General features: G+C 40.3%; 1 protein-coding gene across 8 annotated transcripts in view; it reads right to left on the bottom strand.

Moving 5' to 3' along the window:
* The window catches only part of ESRRG (estrogen related receptor gamma), a 374,892-nt gene that overhangs the window by 147,154 nt on the left and 201,321 nt on the right, over window positions 1-26,417 (bottom strand). Inside the window, exon 1 of one of the 8 annotated variants that reach the window (XM_039568396.1) lies at window positions 13,674-13,829. The exons of the other annotated variants lie outside the window; for them this stretch is intronic. Coding sequence (XP_039424330.1) covers window positions 13,674-13,729 — 56 coding nt within the window. The 5' untranslated portion in view covers window positions 13,730-13,829. Of the gene's footprint in view, window positions 1-13,673; window positions 13,830-26,417 lie in introns of those variants that run through there. 8 annotated transcript variants of the gene reach the window in all.

The raw sequence follows: 26,417 nt of genomic DNA, 5'->3' as shown, positions 1-26,417 counted from the left end.
TAATACAGAGCATAAATGAAGGCAGATTTTGATGTTGAATGTAATGGATATAATAAATACACAGTTTTAACAGCTCCCAAATATGCAAACACAGAGGAATGGAAAAGCTGCCTTTTAAAAGGAAATGGGTACAGAAGAAAGAAGCAGACATTAAACCCTAAATTGCAAAGGTGTAATTTCAAAAAGACAGTAAAATCTACCTCCCCCTCTATGTCAGTGACTAAGAAAGTTTAAACACTGAACACTGACGTTCCATCCTCCCTTCCCTCCGCTCCAGTTCTGAAGCACTAACTTTGAACACCTTGACATTTACCTTTCTGCCTTTGGTTTAACAGTAACAGAGGAACACTCTTAAAGGAGGAAAAAGTGTCTTTAAAAATCTCAAATGCATAATAATTCTTGCACTTATTCCTTTGCAGCTGAGCAGAGCCATTTACATAGTCCACTAAACACTGTTTAGTAAACACGAGAAGAGTGCTTCTATCTTACTGCCCTTGTAAAACCAACACGGGTTCTGTTTTTAGTGCACACTCTGGTTCAGCATTAATCCTGTTTTATGTTGTTCACACCTGCTGCTGACTAGCAGCCTGCTGCTGGGTTGTGGTTTGTGCCGCTCCCAGACAATCGTCACCAGGTCCAACAAAAAAACTAATCACTAAAGTGGAAACAAAAACCCAACTGCTGTGCAAAAACTGTAAAGGGGAAGAAAGGCCTGACATTCCTGTTTCCTTTTCCTTACTCTACTAATCCCAACTGTTCGAAATTTAAAACTGGGGTTTAAGTGCACATGCTTATATTTAGTCCTCATGCCTAGCTTTTCTAGGAGTTCTTCTCCAGATAGCAAATCTTAGAGACAAATGTTAAGGACACAACCTTTATAAATATATGCTGTGTAACTCACCTTTTTCTTTGTGCCTAATAAAATAATAGGCTTTGCTCTAAGAGAAGTACTGAATGCTGATAATGCATCCTTTTGTGAACCTTTACAGGAACAGGCTTTTGTAGATTAAAGAAAAACCACAACTTCCTTCAACATATTTTCACATGAAATTCAAGATGTTACTGTTGTAGAAATCAGGTTTTGTTTCTTAATCTCAACACTGATCTACACACTTAAGCATTAAAAAAAGGCCATAAAGTCACACCTATGGCTTCATTTGTACAGAAAATTGAGTGCTTTATCCAAGACAAAAATGTGATCTGTGGTTAAAGGAATAGGTGTGAAATGACATGGTGTTCATAGCCAAGCAGAATAAGAAACTCAAGGGTCAGAAACCAAATGAAAACAGAAGCCTTTTGTTGGGTGAATACATTGAAGCAAAATGTGCATTGAGATCAGGGACAGAAATCACGTGCACATTTACCAACTCAGAGACTCAGATGCAGGCACTGTTATCTACAACAAAGTTTTGCACTAGAAAAGTCTCTAAAATGGAGGGCAGTACATAGTACTTTCACATCTACTTTCTGCTACTCTTTATAAGACTAAAATAACATAAACAAGCATTAGAATACCTGGAGAGCAAACTCTGTCTCCTTTATCCTGTTATGCCATCTTGGCCTATTTCTTTCTACAAAGAGAAAAATGCTTTCTGTCCAAGAGCCAAGTTCCTATATCTCTCAAACACTATATAAACCTTTTCATAAATAAAATGTTGGTTGGAGGCCAGTCAAGGCAATTCTCCACCTATTAAAATTTATTTTCCATAGGCAAAGACACACTGAGTGACCATCCTTTGTGATTTCTGAATTCTGCATAGGAACACCAAGGTGTTTCTGCATATATAAAAAAAGGTCATACGCATCAAGCAGACGTATGTATTCCATGTTACAGCTTCACACCCCAAATTCATCACTAGAAACAAACCAACATAAATTAACCTTTATGCAAATTCAGCATTTCAGCTTCTCTTGCAATTCAGATGTAAAACCAAGTAAAAAAGGGGCCAGTCTCACTTTGTCTTACCATCTCCATCTGAAGGATTTCTACCTCCTCTTTAGGTAACCCAAGACTGAAGATACGGGCATAATGCCAACACTGCTTTTAAGCTCATACAGAAAATATTATGGGGTAATCTTAGTATTTCCTGGTCACACTCCCTTAGGCAACTCTATACTAGTGCAAATGTCACATCCTGGCAGTGAGTCCTTGGACACAGGCTCCATTTCTTCATTGATTTATTTTAAAATACTACCAAATCATTCTTTTTTTAAAAAAATCAGTTACAGAGACTGATCCAAAATCTGTTAAAACGAATGGCATTCCTTCCATTTATTTTCTAATCAGTCCACTATCAGTAGAAGCTAAAGATTTCTTCAAATAGATGCAAGCAAGACCTTTACAGCAGACTGTCCTTCTTACCTTGGAAAATCTCTACTAACTTAGCTAACAATGGTACAAAAGCTCCGTGTTAATTCTGTCAAACAGCTGCATCCGTGGTATTCCTATAATAAGCACCATAATCAAAATAAAGTAGTCTTAACTTCTTTTTATTTCTTCTGTGGAGGCTGCACTTGAAAAGATTTCTTCAAACAGATGCAGCATTACCTAATGCACAAGTATTACACCTTTTTTTAAAATTATGGGGGGGAAAGGGGGAGGGGACGACAAGTGGGGAAGAAGAATCCCCACCCCAGTCATCCATCAAGTGTACATCCAGGCCACTGCTCTTAAGAAATCTAATATATGCTAAAAAGACACAAAAAGACATAAAAAGCTTTCAGAAATAAGAATGCTTCAGAAGTTAGATTTTAATATTGTCCAGTAGGGTTTTTGCCAGATTATAAAGTTGACTTAAATGCCAGGATACTGCACTTCACAGGCAGCATCAACTTACATTTTGCCTGTATTAGTGGCTGAAGTGTACTGCTGATTCCAAAGATAGACTATCATCATCTGTGGGGGAGAATAAATAAATAAATAAAAAAAAATTGGCATTCCCTACCAACATTGCTACCTGCTGCCTTGAAGCACTCTTTTCAAGTGCAGCCTCCACAGAAGAAAAAAAAAAAAAAAGTTAAGACTACTTTATTTTGATTATAGTACTTTCCCCAGGCAGGAATTTTTATTTCAGTTAGAATCTTTAAACCATTACATTTTCAGTGATGCATTTTTATATTTACAGTTGACATCTTCATAGAAGAATGAAACCTTTGAGCAACAGCTCTAAAGCATGAAGGTTGCCTGCAGTAAGTACTTAAATTATTTTACACCCAAATGGAGCCAGTTGTTTTTAGCTAAAATTTAATAAACCTTAAATCAATGACCTTTCCTTTACTGAAAGCTCGCACTTGGGAAAACTAACTTTCCCAAGAAACATTATTTTGGTGAATAAATGCCAAACAAAGGGCTATTTAAATCTGAACATTTTCTCAATTTATAGCTCGTGAACATTCAGTTCCTAAATTCCCGACTGCTACCTAATGTATAGAACAGTGGAGCCTTGGTTTAATCACATATCATTGATTTCAAAGTGTCACAGTGATCTCATTGACAGTAATCAATAATAATCCAGAATCCATCAAATATGCTCTTGCACTATCATTCATCAAATTTGAATATCCCAAAATTAATTGTAGGCATGTGAAAGAAAAACAACCTAGAAATAAAATTTTAAAAAGGGTACAGAAATGAACATCAGCAAACTTCGAGAAAATAATAGTGCATCTGAGCATGCTTCATGCCTGCTGGGGTAAGTTAATGATGAATCACACCTTGCCTTCCCAGCAAAGGCTCTGAGATACATTCTTTTTCAAACATGAAAATACACAGCAACCGAAGGCAGCGGACACACTGGTAAATGACCAAGCACTGTTTTATGAACAGCCGTGTTAGGTACCGAATATTAAATGTATGGCCAGTATGTTACAAACTGCACAAGCACATTACACTATGAAGAACTGCACATCGCAAGTTACCCACTGCACTTCACAAAGCAAGAAAGGATAAAATTGCTGCATTTCCGTACCAAAAGCATGAATAGATGTAGCCACTTATCAAAGAGCTGTTATTGTTGCCGAGGACTCCTCTCTCAACACATTCACCTGTAATTTTGTCAAGGTAATAAATCCTTCCATTCATTACAGCACACTCAAAAGCACCCTGCTATTTAATTTAAATGGAAAAAAGGCCCAAAGTGTCTAAAACATTTACTTTTGCTAATGTAAAAGTGCTGGCATTTTACTTCATTCCTGATAAGCCGGTGCCAATGGATGTGATTATTCTTTTCTTATTCAAAGCATATCAGTAGTTCAAAAGCACTCTCAATCTTATCAGGTGTATGAACAGCAGAGTTACTGAAAACAGTTTGTACTGCTCCTCTCTCTTTCTGCCAGGCTATCAGATAAACCCAACTAACTAACTGTATTTACACACAATCAAACATAAGCTGTGTCTTCAGCTTGTTTCTAGCCTGTTTCTAGCATATTACAGGTTTTCTGCTGCACATTAGTTGTAACTATACCAGCATCAGTGAATTAGAGCTTACAACAAAAATAGTCACTCCGTAGTGCTTAACACAAAAGAGACATAGGAAGGGAAAAAATGAGAAGAATTTTGTGAAGAATGATCACTTCCCTCTCAATATTTCACAGGCATTTATCTGGTACTACTTGGAAAAGAGTGTGGAAGCAATAGGTTTCAAATGCATTCAAAACAGATCTGACACAGGCCTTACAAGTATAAAAAAATCATTTCTATTTACTTTTTTGTTTATTTTATTCTCCTGTCCTCTAAGAACTGTCTCTGATTTGCAAGGGGTGAGAAAGTGAAAGAAAGAAAGAAAGGAAAATGGATACAGTGTCTGAAGGCATTTAAATACCTTTACTGGTTGTGTCCGGAACAAGACAGTGATTTCTCATGATCCAACATCCACCTGGCACTAAAAGACCCACCACAAAAACAAACAACAAATCCCCCACTCTCCTCCAAAAAAGCCTCTTGGCAACTCTCCTTTTCATTCAGTGTCTCAGATACAGAATTTTCAGTGCTAACTACTGAGGAATAATATCAGCCCAACTACTTTGGAAGGGCTACAGCTTTGAAGATTTTGCTGCTGCACATCCATAGGAAACAGGCACAGTATCCCCTTCATTCTCCTCAGGGTGACAGGGTATTCCCAGGAAGAGCACAGGATTTGAAGAGTTAAATGTTAACCTGGCTGCGCACCGGGCGCTTTCGGCTCACAAAATGAAAACTTCTGGAACGCCAGGAGAAATCCTGAGTTTCAGCTCTTTGATTAATTGCAGCCTTCCTGGAAGCTGAAGCTCCAGCCCCTGCGTGGAGGCTCCTTCCCACCGCCCCCTCCCAGTGACAGCCTTTCCCTGAGTACCTCTGATGGAGCAGCGAAGGGCAGGCCCGTGCCACCACCTGAGCCCATCCCGCGCCTCTGCCTGGGCTCCCGGCGCAGAACCAGCCATCCTCGAGATTTGTGGGAGAACAATGAGCCGAACTAAGCCAAGTGTGCAGCGCCGGGTAATGCGGCCGATTGTTGTTTCTCCATCTGTGACACCAGGGCCTGGTGATTGATGGGACAGGTGTCATTCATACCAATGTCAGCCACCAGCAGTGGCTGCTCCGCGCCCGAAATATCGCCCAGCACCAACTGGGCCCGAGCGGCCCCTGCCAGGAGAGCCACGGGGTGTCCCTGGATGCTACCCAGCGATGGGGAATCCCAGTGTCACCCCTTTAATGCTGAGGGGAACAGCTGGTTGCAGACGTAGCATTTCGTGCCACTTCAGAACATCTCATCCGTCCCATCATGGTGGTGGCCGCTCTAAGAACACTGACAGGGAATTCTTTCACTGATGGAAAAGTGAATATAATTCAGTAGAGGACACCCTGCATTCACAGAGCATTAAACTACCATGGTAAGGGGTGAAAAAAAAATTCCACTTTTTGCTGTAAGAATTTTACCATTCTTCAAAGATAATTTTGCTAGCAATACACAGGCATTTGCTTTGGAAACGCACACTAAATCTGTTTTAGAAGGCACATGAGTTTTAGGGTTTTTTTTTTAACTACATGCTTTTTCTTTTTTTTTTTTCCTTAAAAGTGAAAAAACAATTGCACAGGAGAAAGCTTCACAGACTTGCTGAAATTAATACCTCTGAAAACTATTTTAGCATTAATACTTGCCAACCAAGTATATCACAGTCCACCTAAAGCAATAAAATAACAACTTAAACACAAAAGGACACTGGCATTCATCCTTCACAAAGACAGGAACCACATCCTACAGCCAATGTGGAGACAGAAAAAAAATTTAAAAGTAAATAAAGAATACACAGAAAATTGCTTGATCCTTTCTCTTACATTTTCAATATATGGAAAACTACACAAACTGCCAGTAGTACTCTGCAAAGAGTACATAAAAGAGTATGATTTCACCATTTTGTTAACTATTGTTTTTACTAGATTTTCCTATTTTGTATTTCCTTAAAAATATTCATGTGTGAGATTGAAAAAAGTGTTTCTTCCAAAAACAGCTCTAGAAACAAAATCCAGAAATAGAGAGAAAGGGGGAAAGAGCAGCAATATCACAGATAAGAATAGACTGAATAAAACAAGTCAATTCCTCCCCACCCATCCTAGTACCTCTATATGGGAAGGAATTTCGGAAATGCTTAGGAACAAGCTAGCAGTACATTTTAGATATGACTTTTTCATTTCACTCAGCAGCATCTCTACATCTACAGGACTTTAAATTGTTTCATATCTAGCTGGCTTGGGGGGTGGCGGTGTGTGTGCACACGACTGGCTTATAATTTTTTAATTGTATTTTTAGGGTTTTTTAATTTTTCTTTTTTTTATTTTGTTTGTTTAGGGTTGGGGCTTTTTTCTGAGGCCATTCAAAACAAGCAACAGCAACTCCACATCATCTTCTCATTCTAACTTGCCAAAGCCATCAATCTCTGATCACACCTATTAGAATCTCACTGTAGCCAACACTACATTTTGCAACAGCTTGACCAGTTGTTTAAGGAAAGAGTGTGTGATGGAGCAAAGCTAAATCGACACATCTGTGATACTTCTGACACCCCTCAGCATGGCTAATATTAATTTGTTTTCTTTGGCTAGGTAAGTGCTGCCAAAACACATTACATATGGTATGTAGTTCCAATCAAAATGATGAAAAGGAGATGTGCAGGGTTTTTTTTTCACTTATAGCAACATGAAAACACACAGAGTGATAAGAGACATCTACACTACGCTACGGAGTAATAACTTGGAAAACCCCATATCATTTTATCTTAAAGTCTGGTTTCAGAATACAACCCTTTAAGAGAATCTGCCTCCCATATAAAGACAGCAGCTCAAAGCTGCAAAGAGTTTTTACCCAGGGAAAGAGAATATAATTTTCATTGTATGATAAAAGGATATATTTAGACTATTCTCATGTGCGTAAGGGTAACCAATCACATTTCAGCAGGTTATAATATAAATAAATGTGCACAGTTTTGTACAAGGATATTATAAATGGCTTGATGAGACCGAGAACAAGGCCCCTCCATTTCATACACCCCGCTATACTAACTTACCACAGTATATGGCGATCCTCCTCCAATTTCATACTTAAGGTTCTGTATTAGTGTCACAAAAAAATAAGTTTTGTGTGGGGTTTTTTTTGTTTTGCTTTATCATGTAAATCATTTTTATCTAAATAAGAAAATTTCATCTCGATGACATAAAAATTCAGGATGGTGACCCACGGTAAGAATAAGACATTCAGTGGTAAAGAAAAACAGCATATGCTCGTTTTATACTCTGTAAGGGTACTTATATCGCTCTAACTTTCATTAGGCTGTTAACAGACATTTTTTCTAGCAAGTACAAGAAGCTGAAGTGAAAAAATAATTTTTATTTCAATTTTGAAAGAAATGGGTAATGATGCTCTGATTAAAAAGCTATGCTACTTAAAAGAGGAAAATAATTGGAAATTAGATAAGATTCCCTTTGATGCAAACCTGCTATATTAAGGAACAGCAAAGTGCAAAACCCTTCGTTTGAAGGAAATACAAATTAACTGAAAAACATTACAAGCATTATGTAAGCAAACCCAAGAGATTTAAAGCTTCTGTAACACAGAAAATACATAAATTGTTTCATGAGACACAGAAGTCAAAAGGCAATGTCCTATAGAAGTTACTCTCCAAAGTGCTACTGAAAAAGCAGTATCAAGTCCTTTAAAGAATAATTAAGCAATACTATCTGAAATAGCAGTATACAATTCAGTTTAATATTTTTCTTTAATGTTTCATGGTATTTTTACTTCTGGACAACAGAACCATAACAAAAGAAGAAAATAAAAAACCCACAACCATAGGACTTTTGGAGAGGACTAAGGACCATTAAAATTGAGTATGTATTTTATATTTTTGTCTGAGGACATCATGATGTATATTAACAACCATATGCAGGAGGCTTCTGCCCTAAAAATAATTACAGTCTTTAGATGCAAATATAACTGTGTGTCCAAAGATATATTTAGCTGAAAAAATAAATATCTGTTTGACAGCCAAAACTTACAGTAATGTGAATAAATGTTGGACTTTTCATTTACTTTACTTGGAAGAGAAGAATTTTATAAAAAAATACAGCATCTTTTAAAAGCAAAACTGTGAGTACAATACAAAACCTGCTAGATTACATGGAGAATCTGATATAAAATGAGGTGTAAATACTTTACATTGCTAGCCAGCTCTCTTCTCGTGGATAAGAAAAAAAACACATAAAACCACATAAAGGCAGCTGCTTTTTGACAAGCAACTGCACAGAGGGAAGTTATATAGCTCTGCATATATATATATATATATACTTACTGTGTATATGTCTGTGGCTAACACACAACAATAGATGTACATTGCCAAAACTGCATAAGGAATACACTATACACCTGGAACACACACAGAGGCATGCATATAAACGTGTTTGAACACAAAACTTGCTGTGCACAGATGGAAGATTTCACATAAAATGGAAACAAAACCAAACCACGTACGTACATGCTGCTACAGATACGACTGTGCATGTATGACTACCTAAGTGAAGCCGAAAAGACGATACACGAAATGTAAAAGAACATGTAATAAGTGGAGTGTCAAGCTGCAGCGACTGTTGGTGTCATCCCTGCACTATCAAACATACATATGAGTATGATTGGAGACAGAGAGGCCAAATATTTCACTGTCAGAGCATGTCGAGAAATGCAATTCATTTCTCTCTCATGTGCTTTAGGACAATGACAATTTAATACAAGGCCAGTGGATGTAAAAGAGATAAAAACTGAACAAACTGGCCCAGCATAATCACAGATTTCCTCTAGAGAGCTCAGTAGCGTGAGGCTCATATGCACTTGTAACGGATCAACATTTTATTGTTTCTTCCCTTCATGAATTTGCTGTGAAAAAGAATTCATAGCAAAGCTTATCTTATAGACAAAGGCTACTTCAGGTTTCAATAGGAGCAAGAATTGCTTTCGTATTTTTTTCCTACTTATCCTATGCATTTTATTTATTCTACGCAAAAAGATAATTATCTTATATACCTCCTTGAAAGGTTCAAATAAGCATTTTTTCATTCCTACTTATAGCTCCACAAAGGTGCAAGCAACCTCCCTGTAGGCCCAGGGTCAGTCCTTTAAAAACTGTTCTGCAAAACGAATAATCTTGTCACTTACTCATGAATATATTATATTTTATACCATAATTTTTCTACTGTAACTTTGTAACATACAGAAACAGCAGCATAGTGTGTGGACTGACATCTGTGAGAATAGACATATCATACTTTTTAGCTACTCTAAGTAAAGTGGGCTTCAAGTATTGTTAAATATTATCATAGACAAGTTACCTTCTCTATTTGATGAATAGCACCATGTATTTGAAATTAATTGCAAAAGTAGGGTTGGCTAATGAGGTGGCCCTTATCTTTTCTCAGCAGTGCAAGCACAAGTATTTTTCTGCTGGCTCAATATTTTTTAAATGCCCAAAGTGCTATTAACTAAGTTGAAATCTGATTAAAATATGAACACTAAAATATTCACAGCAGCTGATGCAGCTACACAAAAAAAAGCTAGGGAAATTCTTATCTCTTTTCTTATCATTAAGCATGTGTTTTGAAAAATAATAATTAAATAAATTGTTCCCTACAGATTCTCACAGTTGTTTTGCTTCCCATTAGCATCTTTGAAAACAGTTTGTTAAGACAATAGTTATTCTTTATTATGGAACTATGGGGATGATGCCCTTCTACCTACCTCAGTTTAAAAAGAAATTTGTAGGAAATGTTAAAAGCTTAAGGTCTGTGAGAAAAAGGACAGTGATTCTTAGGAATAAACGGGGTGTGGGGGGGGAAAGTACGAAAAAAATGATCAGCCATTCGAGAGAATTAATGGATATCCACAAGGGCTTTGCTAATAACACGGGTTAATTACCGCTGCAACGCACCAGGCTCAGTAAATAAAAGAGCACAACCATAAACACATTAAAATGAGCACCCATCACTAAAAGAGGGGCAAGCCCCAGTAAAGGAAAATCTTCCAGACAGGCATTTCAGCACAAATCCTTTATACTTTCTGCAGGATTCAAAAACTTGCCAGCAGTGTAGCAGAATGAAAAAAAGCAAAGCCCTACGACCGGAAACAGGGAAGGAAGAAGGGACCAAGGCCTGCCTGCTGCCCAAGGGGAGAGCCCTGGGAGAGGCCAGGCAGGGGCTGTACGCCTGCCCAGGGTTGTGTGCCACCCCACACACCGGGTACCCGCTGGAACATCAGCCTGGGGCTTTATTTCTCAGTAACAAGCTATCTAATAAGACAAACGGGCGAGGTTAAAGACTTTCAGAGCCTGGAGAAACCGTGGAGTGGAATCAAGTGCTGCTTCCCACTTCACAAAGAAGCGCTCTTCAGCCTGCCCCTTTCCTGCCTTTACAAATGAAAGACACCTCTAAAAAAATTCTTCAGCAATTAGAAGCTATGCCAAAATATTTTAAAGAGTGAAACTGACATAAACTCTTTTATGTTTAGCACATAATCACCTTGCACACACACAAACACACAAATATATGTACACGTGAATAACACACACACACTCATATTCATCCATACACAAACATAATCCGGCCAGACTCACAGGGTGACTCCACAGACCATTCCCACATCACAACATGAGAATGGTTAGAAAAATATAAAATATGTATACCAACCATCACTGCACTGGAGTACTCACATGATGTGACACCTATGTCCACTTTTTAAATGTTACAGCCATTCTACGCAACCTTTATTTCTTGTCATCTGCGTATTCTATCGGTTGTGTTGTAAGATGAAAATCTAGGCACGGGAACAGATGAATTTGTTTCACATTTAAACACTATTGCATGTTTTTAAATGGAGAAACTGGGAAAGCAGCTACATGTTCAAATGAATGAAACACAGTGAGCCACAGAACGCAAATGTAGCGTTCAGAAGCTTTCTGGAGTTACAAATCTCCTCAATTTTCTATGTTTGGCATTCAGAGACCATGTTTAAATTTACTAAACTACTCCTGTTCTCTCCCCTCCCTACCCCCCCTGCTCTTCTGGAGTGTTTCAATTGCCTTTCCTTCTTCCAACAGCTGTGACAACTGTTAAAACAGTCAGTAAAATTAAGTCCGCTCTATAATCCTTTAGTCAACGTTACATTTTAATCAGAGGTTGAAGGAGATTTCCCGTTATGAACGCAGTGATTCATTTAAAATTATTAAACTGACACGTATGTCAAAATGAGCAGATATATTTATTGCATCTGTTAGCTTATTAACTATTAGTAATTATTAATGCTATTGTTATTGCTGAAAGAGCAAAAAGCTAAGACTGCAGCTGGCTTTAAGTTATTGCATTCTTTAACAAGCTCTGCCTTAAAATCAAAGCATACCTAGTGATGGTCAGACAGATGTCTGTGCACTCCCAAAATGTTCAGACAATTTTTAGCTTGAATCCTCTCTACCCTCATGCATGAGAACTGCAGAAACTCCTACATCTATTTGTATGTCCTTATGCTTACATGCGCGCATGCATGTTACAGTATGTAGTCAAACCACAGTTACTATGGATATTAACAATGTGTAAAACTCTGGTGTTTATTAACTGAGATGGAGAAGCAGATATGTTTCTGAAGGTTAGTTCTTCCTCTGTGTCCACTCAATCCCACATGCCTCCAGCCCTGCACTCAGACAATATATTGGGAGTGTTTTAACATTACTTTTAATTGAGCCAGAGGAAGAAAAAAATTAGTCTGAATCTTGCACCAGAGCCAAAAAGACATGTGCCCCGATTTCATTTAAATGCATCTACTCTAAGAGGCTTATCTAAACTAATCATTCAAATTAGCTGTAAGAAGGTAAATTCAAGAAAGCTCCTTTGGGGGGGTGGGGGGCTGAAACATCCACAAAAAAGAAAAACAAAAAAACAAAAAAAACCCACCCAAAAACCATAGAATATTCAACTTATCGTCTTTTTATGTATTTTATGAAAAACGTGTCACTGTTAGTAAAAGCTATGGAAACTGCACTCTTACATTACGAAGCTACCTTACACTATATACAGTGCGCTGACCTATAAACCATAGCTGAGGGGGCACCCTACCTCTGTTTATTTTCTTTTCTTCACCCCCAAAACACTACAGTGGGTTTTCCCCGCGTCCCCTTCCCAAACTATATTCCTGTGAGCCAGGCTATTTGTTACTTCCCATATTATGTCCCTAACATGCGATCACGGCATTCACTTTTCATGCCTGGCTTAATTACCACCAGCCATGCACTGTGCAGGCAGCAAGGACAGCTAGTGGGCATCTACCTATAGTACACTGTCACCTTCCGTGCAGCCTCTCCGCGGCCGCGGCTGGGGCGATGCTGGCTGCCAGCCGGGGCTTCTCCTCGGCGCTCCTGTCACTCCCGGCCTAACACCAGGGCACAGCGACGTAAGTGGCTCGACATGAAGAAAAATGAACCGGTGACAGCTCCCGAGATATACTAATATTTAATCCCGGCTGCGGGCTGAAATCAAGTCCAGGAGCCGCTCCTCAGCCCCGGACCGCCCGGTTCTGTTTGGGCGCCACGCTTTCCACCGGAGTCACTCCGCCAGGTAGCTGAGAAGTGCCAGCCAAGAACTGCGGCTCCTTAAAAAGTGTGTTCGGCTGCCTTTTGTAGGGAGAAGCGGGCGCGGGGAGGGACACGCCGTGCGGCGCGGACCCCGCCAAGTGCCCCACGCCGCCCTCCCGGCCGCTGACGCCGCGGGTCCGGAGCGGCGCCCCCGGGCAGGGCGCTCGCACCGCACCGGCGGCCGCCACCGCACCGGGCACCGCGCCGGCGGCCGCTCCCGGCCGGCGCCCCAGCGCGGCGCGGGCTCCCTCCCGCCCACCGCCGCCTCTCCGCCGGCGCTGCCAGGGGAGCCGGCGCACCTGTCAGACGGCGAGCGCCGGGGCGGCCGCGGGGCCGGGCGCTCGCCCGCCGCCAGCACCGCTCCGCCGGGCGCCTCCCGCTCGGCCCCCCCCACGGCTCGCAGCGGCCGCGCAGCGCCCCGGGCCGGCTCCCGCCCGCGGCCGCGGCGCAGCGTTACCTGCAGGGGCGTCTTAGGCGCCTGTCATGTTTTGGGGCAGGCGGCGTGCGGCGGTGGGGTGGGGGCGGGGAGCGGTACCTACTCTTCCTCGTAGTGCAGGGAGAGCGGCTCCGGCAGGCAAAGTTCTACCGAATCCATGTGCGCCCGGCGACCATCCTCCGTGCGCCCCCGCGGTGAAAGCAAAGTTTCCGTGGCCGAGCGCCGCGCACTTGGCACAGGCGCGCTCCGGGCGCGGCGGCGGCGGCGGCGGCGGCGGCGGCGGCGGCCGGGCGGGGACCAAAAGCTCGCCCGCGCGCCTAATCAAGGACTTAAAGCCCCGCGCGGAGCTCATGAATATGCAGCAGGGCTGTACATATGCATCCCCCGGCCCGGGGGGACGGCCGATTGGTGGGGCCGCGGCCAATCAGGCGCCAGGGGCGCCGGGGCGGCCCGGCGCGCGGGGCGAGCGGCAGGTAGAGGGTGGGGACGGGGGAGCGGCCTGAGGCGGCGGCGGCGGCCGGGGCAGAGCCCGCGGACGTGCCCGCGCCGCCGGACCGACCGGCGGGGTCTGCCCGCTCCGCTTCCCTCCTTCCCTCCCGCCCGCCTTCCCTTCCCGCCCGGCCCCAACTTCGGCAGGTACCTTGGCAGGCTCCCGGTTAAGGATTGCGCGCAAAGGTAGAGGATGAAGTTTGCGCCGCCGCCGCCGCCGCTGCCGGTCGTGGCGTTTCGCTGTGGCGGCAGCCGGGCTCGGCTCCCGGCGCGCTCTCCTGAACGCCGCTTCCCTAACCTTTGGAACTGCTCGGCGCCGGGGAAAAACAAATAATTATAACGCCAAGCGCAGCCTGCCGAAGCCTCTGGGTAACTCAACTTTTCATTGTCATGCGAGTTACTTTTGGGGGGAAAAGGGAGGGGGAGCGGGCTGGAATTTGACTATGTATATATGATAGCATACATAAAAACATATAAAAATTATAACAACTATCTAATATAGAGATATATAATTTCCTATTTAAAAATTAAAGGTTCCTTTTCTACTTAGTTAAAAACAAAAAGAAAAAAGAAAGAAAAAATACGTTCCTAACAAAACGAGCACTCAATTCCAGCCCTTAACATAATGGGTGCTACTGGGAGCCAATACAGGTATGCGTGTTCCTATACAGGTTATAGCGCCATCGTAACATGGGGGGGTTGTGTGTATATATATAAGGCATGTGTCCCTGTGCGAATATTTGGATGTTTAAATGTGTATATTTAGAAATGAGAAAAGATCCAGAACTGATCAATTTTCTCTGTTAGTGTGCAGGGATTAGTGTACCAACTCAGCCTGCCTCATTTTAATGAGATAAGGGCTGCACTGGAATAGCTCTGCATTAGTAAATCTGAGAGAGTGCCTAGACCTCTACAGTGTTTGGGGGTTTGGGTTTTTTGTAAAGTAAGTTTTGCTGAACTAAAGGGACAATAAGCACATAGCCCTATAGGCAAGCCTGCATAAACATCACCAAGCCGGGTTCCAGCAAAACACTGCTTACAGCCAGCTCAGAGTTGTTCTCTGGTTATATGAAAAATTCCTGATTAAACTTGTTCCAACACTATGACCATATTCAAATTTAGGGACATTAGGGACACTGTTTGCACTGAAACACATGCATATATCCCATTTTTAAAAGGATCGGTAATGAATATGGGATGATTTTTTTTTTTTTTTTCAAAAGATACCACCTTTACTTAATATTACAACTAAAGCACCATACATATTTTCCAGGTTCAAAGCGTTTCTGCCCCTACCAGTGAAAACAGATGCAGGCTGTTTTTCTCCAGAAAAAAAACCAAACCAACACTGGAAAGACAGTAATTTCTTAGAATGCAGCTCAACTCTTATAAGATCTTTTGTGACTGGAGCCCTAACATGATGCAATTGGCAGTCTTTTAGATCAAAACAAATCAGTGCGAACCCTAGAGTGCAGTAATACCATTCACAAATGGGAACAGAAATGCCCTCTCCAGATCTGTTTCACAGCATTTTACACACACACACAAAAAAAAAAAAAAACAGAAACAGGACCAAATTCCAACATATATAGGTTCAATAGACATGTTTGTCTATGTTTACAGCAAAGAGATTCCAGTGTTCTGTATTTAACCTTATGTGAAGACTGGGCCTGCTTCCTACGAAACTGGTATAAATACTTGCAATTTTCGGAATCAGAACTCACACAGCAAAACTACATCTCAGACCACTGTATATAAAAGCAGGTAGTAAAAGCTTAATTACCAGTAGCATTATGCTGTCTATATTGTTAAATGTGATCTCTGTAATTAAGATGTAAATTTGCTTGTGAGCAGTGAATTAAAAAGCTCTGAAATATAGAGTAAAATTTAAATACTCTGTAGAAGCATCAGGGACGAAAAAAAAAAAATAGCAGTTTTTACCAAATTTTAAAACGAGAGGCATTAAATCATGTTACTGTGTTAGAACATCCTCTTTAAGTAACAATTTGATAAATGTAGATTTTGGAATCAAATCGAACTTGAATATGATGTCTTTATGTATAGTTATCTGTATGACTATATACTCAAAATACAAGTCTTATAAACTGATTTACATGTGCACATGAGCAAAACATACAAATACATTGTACTGAATATCTCTGTGTGTAGATTTGGTACATGAGTATGTCTGTTCATAAATTTATACCCAAAATATCTATTTTTCAATATTTTTTATTCCAAAATGCTTTCAATACATGTGTATGTCTTTTTCTTACATAAAAATCACCCATAAATGAATCCCTGTAAATGTGTGATTTGATACGGTCACTTTTCTGTATTACATTCCTTGGAATACACCTTCCTTAAAATCTGACAGCTAATCCACTTTGAAACCTACCAAAGCACAGGTTAGCTTCATTCCTACTTTTGTTCATTATCTCCTAAGATTTTATATTCAGGGGCTGAAACACGATGGTCTCTCCTTCTGTCATGGTCTGTCTTCCTGTAAGCCCTCGTTTTCACATTCCCATAGTTTCCACTACCTTGTGAGCTTGTTGTCCCCCACCCTCCTCTACACTCCCAAATAATGAATGCATTTTTCCTCTCCCCCTGTGAGCCATCGCTAGTTTTCTACCAAGCATCTTTCATCCAAGCAAGCAGCTCTCTGCCCTGCCAGTGCTGCCTCTTGGAGAACCAGAAATACTGTGCTGTACTTTGCATGTTGATAAACAAAGCAGTTGGCTTCTTCCCCCAGGGACTGAAAGTGTCACCTCCACCAGACTGGGGCCTGGAATTCCAGCTACATTCTTGAACTTGGGTTTCACAGTTAGAGATCAGTTTGGGGAAAGTGGAGGAAAAAAAAAAACCAAGATAAGAAAGAGATTACAGCAGCAAATAAACTGGGGCTAACTGTAGCTTCATTTTAAGCTCTTCTGTAGAAATAAATAAAAGCAGTAGTAGGGGAGGGAAAAAAGTAAACCAGGCATCAGTTTACTGAATTTTGTCAGGGAATACACAATAACAACGTGCATGCAAACACACATCTGCAATAACTTATCAAAATGTACAGTGCAAAATCTTACCACAAGGAGTCTATATGAAACAGTGGTAATGGAATCAAGAGAGGGGAAGGGAAAAATCGTCAGGAGTGCCTGTACCAGTCAAGGGGCATTGCTGAGCAGCATCTCCATTTCCATGTCTCTGTGCATCTAATTTTCCCTGTGTGCCAAACAGTACATCTTTAAGCATCTTCACATCTAAATACTACAGACATTTCAAGGCATCAGAAGGGCCAGATTCTTAAAGCACAACCACTCAAAGCAACTGAAATAAGGTTCAGTGGCACTTCACAGAAGCCTCACAGTGCATTGTGTCAAATGTGTATTTACCAAAAGGAGCAACAAGCTTAAGCCAGCAGGGAAGCAGCAAGAATGTGAAAGTCTGGTAGCTGCTGAGGATTTATTTGGGAACAAGCATACTGTTAACTTTAGACAGAAATTCGCAATACACTATGGAACCTTATTCAAAGTCCAGCTGGAAAATACCATATTGTTAAGAGTTTGAAATAAATACTGACGTGTCATCAAATATGTGATCTTCTCTTTATTCACAATCACTGACTAAAGAAGCACAACTCAGATGTGATCTCACTCTATGCTACAGTGATATTTACATTAGAACAGTATTGCCACTGTCTACTTCTCTTTTGTGCTTCTCACTGGAAGGCACTTGGTGCACCCCTGGATATGCTGCTAATGAGTTTTTAAAAACACTAATGCCTCAAAAGTTCAAAATTCTGCTCACCTGTTTGAACATAGTTGGACAAACGCTGTCAAGTTATTATTACTTAAAAGCCATCTGCTACTTCAGTCTGTATTTACCATTAATTACTCTTTGTTTTGATCTTAGGGAAAAAAGCTCACACAACACAATCTCTGATGCTCCTTAGAACTTTTCCACAGTGTGTTCACAAATACACGGAGCAAGGCTTTTAGCTTTTGCTGCTACACTCAGTTCCAGCATATAAAAAATATCTCTGTGAAATAACAGCAATTGCCTTACCATGTTACTGAACTACATTCAATTTATCTGGTCTCAAATAAATACTCCATATTTTCTCCTTGTTTTATTTTCAAGGGCATGGGTATGGGTATTTAAATGACTGCTTTCACTGGTACAGAATAGAATCTGTTCACACTGCTATAAATGAATATTATTCTCTTGACAAAACACCTTTTCCAAAGCCTCTGACTAAATGAAAGAAAGGGAAAAAAGAAAAGAAAAAAAACCCCAAAAAACAAAAAACAGAAAAAGGGAACCGCACGCACATTGCCTGTCACCCACCAAAAAAGGTCTCCTCCCTAAAGATAATTCAGGCACACACTTCAATATGGATATCTCACTATCACCCCAAGCTCTTTTTTTAGTATAAGTTTCTTCAGAGAAACTGAAGTGCATTACTGTCTCAGACAGCCAAGGATAAGATGACTGAGGGAATTCAGTTGCTCTGTTTAATTAATACAGGATTATTTCACTTTCATTTTGTGAAGCTAATAATATGACTGGTGGAATGTCAGTAAAAATTAAATCATAAACTAGTGCAGTACCAAAGGGAAAACTTACTTTAGTTATGGAGTATTCCCAGCAGAAATCTTGAAAATCTTATACATATTTACACTGATAAAATACCACATGTACTTCATGGGATACTGCAAGCTTTTTACAATCCTTGTGGCATGTATTTACAGAGTAAGAGTTAACATTTTGAGATTATACATTTATAAATGAGTTGCAGTTGTATTGTTTCTTGAATGTTAAGCACCACATACTAAACGCAGGAACACGTTCAAGGTCAATGCCCTATTTTAGACCTTTTCAGCAGCTGTGATATTATGATAATCACACTTAAAATATTCCTATAGAAAGAGTAAATTAGCCCTTTTCACTAGAAGGATTATTATTATAAACAACAAATCTGAAAGAGAACAAATTCAGATTTCTCTCTTTGTTTGTTGTTTTTTGTTTTAGTTTGGTTTTTGGTTTTTTTCCCCCAGCAATGCAATAAATTGCTGTCTTTTACTGTGATGGCTTTTCTACCCAGGAATTAAAAAAAAAAAAAAAAAAACCAAAAATCCCCAATACTTTATTCTGCACTTATATTACCTTTTGGTGGATTTCTTTCTGGAGGCCTCGCCTATGTAAAAATACCTTCCTTAAAATGCGTTTATGCTTTCTGTTAGAATCAAAACATTCCAGTTGACATCCCATTCTATCACCTATACTGCAGTGAAATGGAATATCCCACTAAACCAGAAGGGAAAGAAGAAAACTTAGCATCAGCAGCTATTCCTAAGCAAGATTAGGGGTTTAGGTCCATCTAATTGAGGGATGAGACGTGTCCCTCAATGGGTCTCTTCCCACTCCCCCACCTGCCCTTCTACCTGACTGCAAGCTCAAAGTGCTAAAAATAGAAGAAGATGGAGTGTAAATATTTCCCCAGTGAAAACACCAATAATCTTTACTGTAAGCTGACACGAATTGCTTGTTACACTGCCCTAGGATATCATGGCTTGAAGCAAGAGCACAGACACACACAGAGCCACCAACCACCCTCAAAGCTTTTGTGTCATCTATTTGGGCATGTCCATGTCGCAGAGGCTCGCTCCTACGACATCTGACGTGGAGCTGGGACACCTGCTGTACAAAACGCATCCTCCAGCCTGCCTTCCCCCACCCCCGACCGTCCCAGCCCATCTTCCATCACTCTTCTGCCTTTTTCTCCCCCTGCTCCCCCTCCACTCCCTTCACTCTGGCATTTTTATTATTAATGTTATTGCTATTATTACTGTCCAAGCATAAGCTGATCCACAGGGGAGCCTGTGTAATTTAACCCCTCAAGCACTAAATTCCTTCACATGTGCCAAAGACACAGGTTTGTTGTTGCCTCCAGCAATATCCCAGGAAGACGAGTGATGGCGGTGTCATATCATCACACAGCGACTTAATCTATTGCGACACCCAGGGAACGGGTAACTGAAGAGATTTACAGAACATGCTCTCTGCCTGAATACAAAATGTTATCCCCTTTACCAACAAACTCAAGTCACAAGAAACAAAGTGAAACAAATTTTGCCCTCTTACAGCTCATTGTTTCCATAACTGCTTTATCCAATCCTACCCCCGTGTTACTTGTCCCACTGTACATCTTCTAGCTATACAACACTTTTTTTTCAACATTTTTGTTCTCCATCCTTTGTTCTTCTCGTGTTCTCTGATTAACAAACAGCTAGATCATGTTGAACTGCCAAGTAACATAGCCTTGGAAATCTTTTATCCATACACTAGATGACTGGAACCATCACTTACATGAGGGTTATCTCTACATACTGCCTTTATGTTGTCTGACATCTAATACATGCTTTTAAAGACAATAGATTAAAGGGGTTGCACTTTTTAAAGGTGCAAGGAACACTAAATTAAACACAGTTTAGCTACAATAAATACCAGCCTCAGGAAGGCATCTATTTTAACTACTGAAAGTCACAAACCCCCAATCTGTTTATCAAGTAGGGACTTTCTACATGGTTGTCCTGTTATCCATAACTATTAAGGAACAATTCAATATAATAAAGCAGCCTGTAACTGTTCTCGCTAAGATCGAGATGAGATTCTCTAACATTTCACTGACCTAGGAAGCAAGAATTTGGCACAGAATTAATACTGGAGACAAATGAGACTAGTGAAACATCCTCAGCTCAGGATAACCTGATTGTGCTGGTGAAAAGAGCTTTCACCATGGGAAATTAACAGCTCTGAAACCACTGGTAACAAAGGCTGAGTTCAGATGCTCAAGAGTAAACAAATCCTTCCTCCCCATAAAGTAATAGCTACTCTTATCTCTAGACACCAAGATCTAAAATAGGTAGAGGCTTCCATGAAGGCCACTGGACTCTGTCCCTGTAGTAACAGAATTCTGATTGTTTCAGTATACGTGCCTTTTTTAAATGCCTGTATCAGCTGACTGACTGAGCACTCGAAAATGTAAACTTTGTTTAGGGGCATAATTAGACTGCAGGTTACATGATTTCTTGGACACACACTTGTGTGCCTAGGAAGACATTAAGAACTCCTTGTACTTCTCCCAACCATTAAGACAAAGAGACTTAAAAGAAAGGTTATCAGGGATATACAACTCCCAGATGGTAACTGTGTGGTTCCAGGGGTTTGAAAGAAAAGTGGAATTCACCACCGACTGCTCTTTTCCCAGCTCCTTCATCTCCAGCCCCCTGAAAGTCCAAGATCTGATGTGTCAGGCTGCACTGAGATGCTGTTCAGCATTGCTATATTCCTTTCCACTTAGTGGAGGGTAGGAGATTTAGAACGCCCACCAAGAAGATGCCAGTGCACACCAACACAAGTGCAGCAATCCTGCTATCACCATTAGACTTGCACACTAACATTTAAGGGAACATTAACATCATTAATACAATACGTAAGAGTCACACTAACAAAAATACCTGTGTTAACTGACATTATTACAATTAAAATATTTTTTCTGGATCTATTAGTAAGTATGATCAAATGACAGCATATAATCATGACATCCTTCTGCAGCTGAAGCCTTCTATTATAAACTCTGTTTCTGTCCTGTAGCAGCTTCACTTCTATTGACCAGACAGTTAGCCCTGCTCAATTATTCAATCTCAAATCAATAGATTTAGCTCCACTTATAATGGTTAAGGTGTAAACGTTATGCATATGCTCTTTCAGCTTAATTCATTTACTTGCAAATTTGAATTTATATCTTAATTCATTTTTTAAGAAACATGCAAATTTAAGTTTTCATATTAGGCTGGTTTTGCCTCCCACCAGCTCTGCCCCCATTTCAGGTGTTACATTTCCAGAAATCGAGTTAAACTTGCCTATGACATAAACTTCTGTCTTTCACAGATAAAAAAGGAAAAGTAAGAATTATAATTATTTGATTCTGATTATGCTGAATAAAGCAATAAAATAGCAGTATGACTTTTAAGGAGATCCAGTCAATATTTCATTGCTAAAGCAGTCACTCAAGGTGTGAAATGATCCAGAAAGTACAGCCTTTAGACTTACTGCACTTCTGACACTTGTATCACAAACAATTTGGTTCAATTACTGCAGATATATCTCTGTGTGTGCCTATACCTACACAAACCACATGTAAATGTATTATACTATAGGCTCTTGGTTACCTACATGTCTTCACACACAAAAAGTAGGTGACAAGAAAGTAAGCTGAACCAACACATGCATACAGAAGAGAATGTCTCTATCTTTCATTCTAGTTAGAAGCCACTTTATTAATTTTGTCCCTCCAAGCTTACAGAGCTTCCAGGTGACAGCCAGATTTTACATTCTTTCCTCAATCAAATGCATGTTGACTTGAGTAGCACACAACCCCCACTCAGTACCTCAGCAGTGCAGAACAGAATCCTGATAACCTACAATGCTTTAACATTGTATAACAGATTCCTGATTACCTAATTCCTCAAAGTACGTCCATTTTTTGTGCATCTAGGAAACAGATCTAATACTAGGGCCATAATGCAGTATCTTTACTGACCAGGTAACCCAGAATAATATGGTTACAACTTATCTGAGCCTGAGTTCAAACAATACTACCCAAAATGAAATACTGATTTCCTGGGGAACACCCTTGCTGTTACCTGATTTGAACCCTTCCAGGACTGTGTCCAAAGGAACTGTAGTTTATAAGCAGGAGGATAATGCCAGGGAGCTGTTATGGCAAGAAAATCTAAAGCAATTTCTGCATGCAACCATTACAATGTGACTGTTAAGAGACAGATAAGAATTTCTCTAATATTGTCAAGGAAACAATAGGCTTAAAAAATTGGAAAGGCTCTCAGAAATAAAATATCAAAAGGAAAAGTTGCAACTCAGTCTTCCTACTGACCCGTTTAGTCCAACTTCAGATTATTTGCTCCCAAGGCATTAACATAAACTTCTCCAGTGTTATTAAAGGCCATATCTGCATTCTTTAGCACTGCTTGAATTTAGTACACATATTTTCAGAATTCTAACAGTCTTTTATTCAATAATGAATTTGGCAGAAAAACAAGAATAGGATCTCTTTTAAGGTTACTTTTCTAAATAAATTATCTAAACCTGATTTAGATCCTTGAATCATGCTTTGGAAGATGCAACTTGGAGTTTTTGAATAAAGTGAAGCACTTAAGCAAATCAGACTTTTATTCTTCATCCACTGAGAAGCCTGAGATATAAGATGAAAGAGCTGGGCTGCCTTTCTCTCTCCTTATCCTGCAAGGTCCCTTCATTTTCCCTGTTTTCCCAGTAGATTTACTTGTAAATCTGGTGACAGCCACATTTGAAGTCCTGAGGTCTGACTCCTGACCTCAGTTATGTTAGCCCTTCCCTGCAGAAGAACTACCCCTTGGATCACTGACTTGCTATTATTCTATGGTTAATAGACCTGAGCTGTGCAATATTTTTTTATCTGGCTACAGTCCTATCTCTAAATTCTCTATTTTGAATGAATACCGATTTTGTGACATGAAGTCTGCTATATAATGAAATGCAAACAATGAAAAGGCTAAATCAGTTTACAAAAAATCTATTTGTCAAACAGTGTGGAGATGCTCCCAATTTAGTCTGGGCAGTGCATGCAGCTCTTGATAAGGGAGTTAAAACCCAGCCGTTCCACTGCATAAAAATAAAAGCATCAGCAAGGGAGAGGTATTTTCTTTAGAACAATCTTCCCTAGAACCTGTAGGTAATTATTAAAAAAAAGAAAAAAAAAAATTTTTAAACCCCCCACACCCTTTGGATTCTGCAGGAATTTTCCAACAGCCAGGAACACTGTTAGAGGAGGTAACAGCAAACGCCTCCCCAGCGCAGTCCCCTTATGTCACATTTGCATTTCTATTCAGCTACATTGCCTGACAATGAAGCAAATGGGTCTGCCTTATCTGTACAATTCCGGACAACAGAGATTTCTAAGCCATACAAAGGAACGAGCTTAACATTCAGCACTCAACACCTCCTGGTGTCCCCCCCCAACCCTCCCCGGCCCTGGGGGGATGGCGGTCACACAAACACCTGGCCACGCCACAGCCTGACACCCTCGCATGGCATCCGAAAAGGAGCCTGTTAAGAGAATTAACAATAAAATACAAGAAAATGCGACCGAGACTCTTAAGGAGCTCGCCAGCCTCAAGGAAGAAAATAGTGCCAACCCTCCAGATTTTCAGGCTTTGTTTGGAGCGTAAAGGAGTGTCCCCGGAATGTAAAAGTAGATAATATCTAGTCAACAATTTGGGTCTCCCGCCGTCCCTTTTAGGCTGGCATTTAATACAGCAGATGAAACCTACAGATCCTTTTATCAGGAAAATTTCATATCACCCTAGTTTTCATTAGAAAACCTTTAGCAGCTAGGCTAGCTAACTCATGCCATTTCATTGCACTACGAGGAAATTTCCGGCTAATTCCTTCAAAATTAATATCGTCTGGTTTAAAAGTTAGAAATGACACGAAGAAACCTGCAAAAGCTGAAACCTCCAGATCAAACTTGTGTTATGACAGGACTTAAGCCAGCTATAATACAGGCTAGGGCTTTAAACAGAAAGGAAAAAAAATTACAGTGACATGGTTCTGTAGACACTTTGGCTTTAGTCTGGATTTACATTATATATATATATATATTATTTTTTTCTATATATATATGTATATACACACACACACACTTACACATTGTATCTGTCTCCTTGTCCCTCTCGCTCTTGCTCTCAAATACTCAGGGTAACAAAATAGGCCTCAATCTCGAGTATGAGAAACTTCATTGTGAAGAGGGTTATCCAGATGTTTATTTGTATATGCAGAAGTAATCTGGGGTAACAAGCATGGAGAGGGAAGTGGGAGAGTGTACCTCTTTTTGTCCCAAATAGTATATCCTAAAGCACAATATACCTTTTACATAGCATAAGAAATTTTAAACTGCTAGCTTATACTTTAATTGTCCTGAACTTCCAGGTAAGTTTATTCTTTGCTGTTGAACAAATGCTGAATTTCTCCCTAGAGGTGGTTGCAAAGAGTAGTGATGCTCTATCTTTTCCTCACTCACACAGTTTTGAAGATTTACAAGCATGAATATCATCACGTTAACATAAAATGATATTACTATTGCCAAAAAACAAGGCAGTTAAGCACAGAGGCAGTGAGGAACGCAGAACACTTACTCAGATTCAAAGGAAACCCAAAGCTCCTTAAAGCAGCCCATTGCTTTAAATTTTACTAATATTGATGCAACAAAAGCTTCTGTGGTTGTTGCCTTTGCATGAGTTGGAGCAAGAGGCTGGAGTGCATTCTGCTCTTCAAGTGCTCGTAAGGGAACAGCCAACTTTTATTATCCTTAGCACCAAGAATGGCTTTATTGCCAAGAAGGTATGAAACTAACATTGTCCTGGAATCACACCTCCTAAAGCACTGCAGATCCCTCAAACTCTGTCAAGGTGACAGATCACTTTTACTTTTAACTGTGCAGGCATACGAGCAAACTTCATACAAGGCATCTGCATATGGTGCAGTGCAGAGCAAAAGTTAGTCCTTACACTTACTGTGATCAAACTAAAGCATAGGACTGAATTAAATAATTGCTACTAATATGTCAGTATTTTAAAACACTTTTCTAGACTGTAGTGCCAGAGACACTATGAGGTTTCACATACTTCTACATTGTTGGAACTACTTGTTTTTGTTGATTTATTAAAACAACAATTAGTACAGATGGGAGAGAGATGTGGTAGCTGGGGAGAGAGATGTGGTAGCTGAGTAAAGAAAAGAAACCAAGGAAAACATTTTTCCACAGATTGGTCCAAGGTTTATTTTAATCTCAAATCAGATCATGTAAAAGGCTTGCTGGAACTATCCAGCTTGCTGTAACTATCCAAACGAAAATAACCCCTTACTTCTACCCCTTCATTAATATGCAAGGACAGAAGTTGTAGCATATACCTTGCTGAATGTATACATAGTTTATGCCTGTGTATTGCATCTTGAAGATACCTGTCGTGATGGTTTCTACAAGCCTGTCCCTTCTGGAGTAGGCTAAGCAACACAGCTGACCCAGAAGGATTAGATGAGAAATTCAACTAATTAATGAGCCCTGCAGGCAAAACATCATTTCTTCTGCTCTTTGGGGCTTTTACAAGGTCAGCTGGTTTGTTGGGTTTTTTTCCCAGCATCAGGTCAGACTCACTCATCTGTCAATTTACACAAGATTTGTAAGACAATAGTGGCCACTCAAGCCAAACAACATGGTATATTTTGTCCAATCCCTGCAGTA

This window comes from Corvus cornix, chromosome 3 (assembly GCF_000738735.6).
Source record: "Corvus cornix cornix isolate S_Up_H32 chromosome 3, ASM73873v5, whole genome shotgun sequence".
NCBI classification, from domain to species: domain Eukaryota; kingdom Metazoa; phylum Chordata; class Aves; order Passeriformes; family Corvidae; genus Corvus; species Corvus cornix.
Note: the sequence above shows the minus strand (reverse complement) of the source record. Positions and strands in the feature narration are given on the sequence as shown.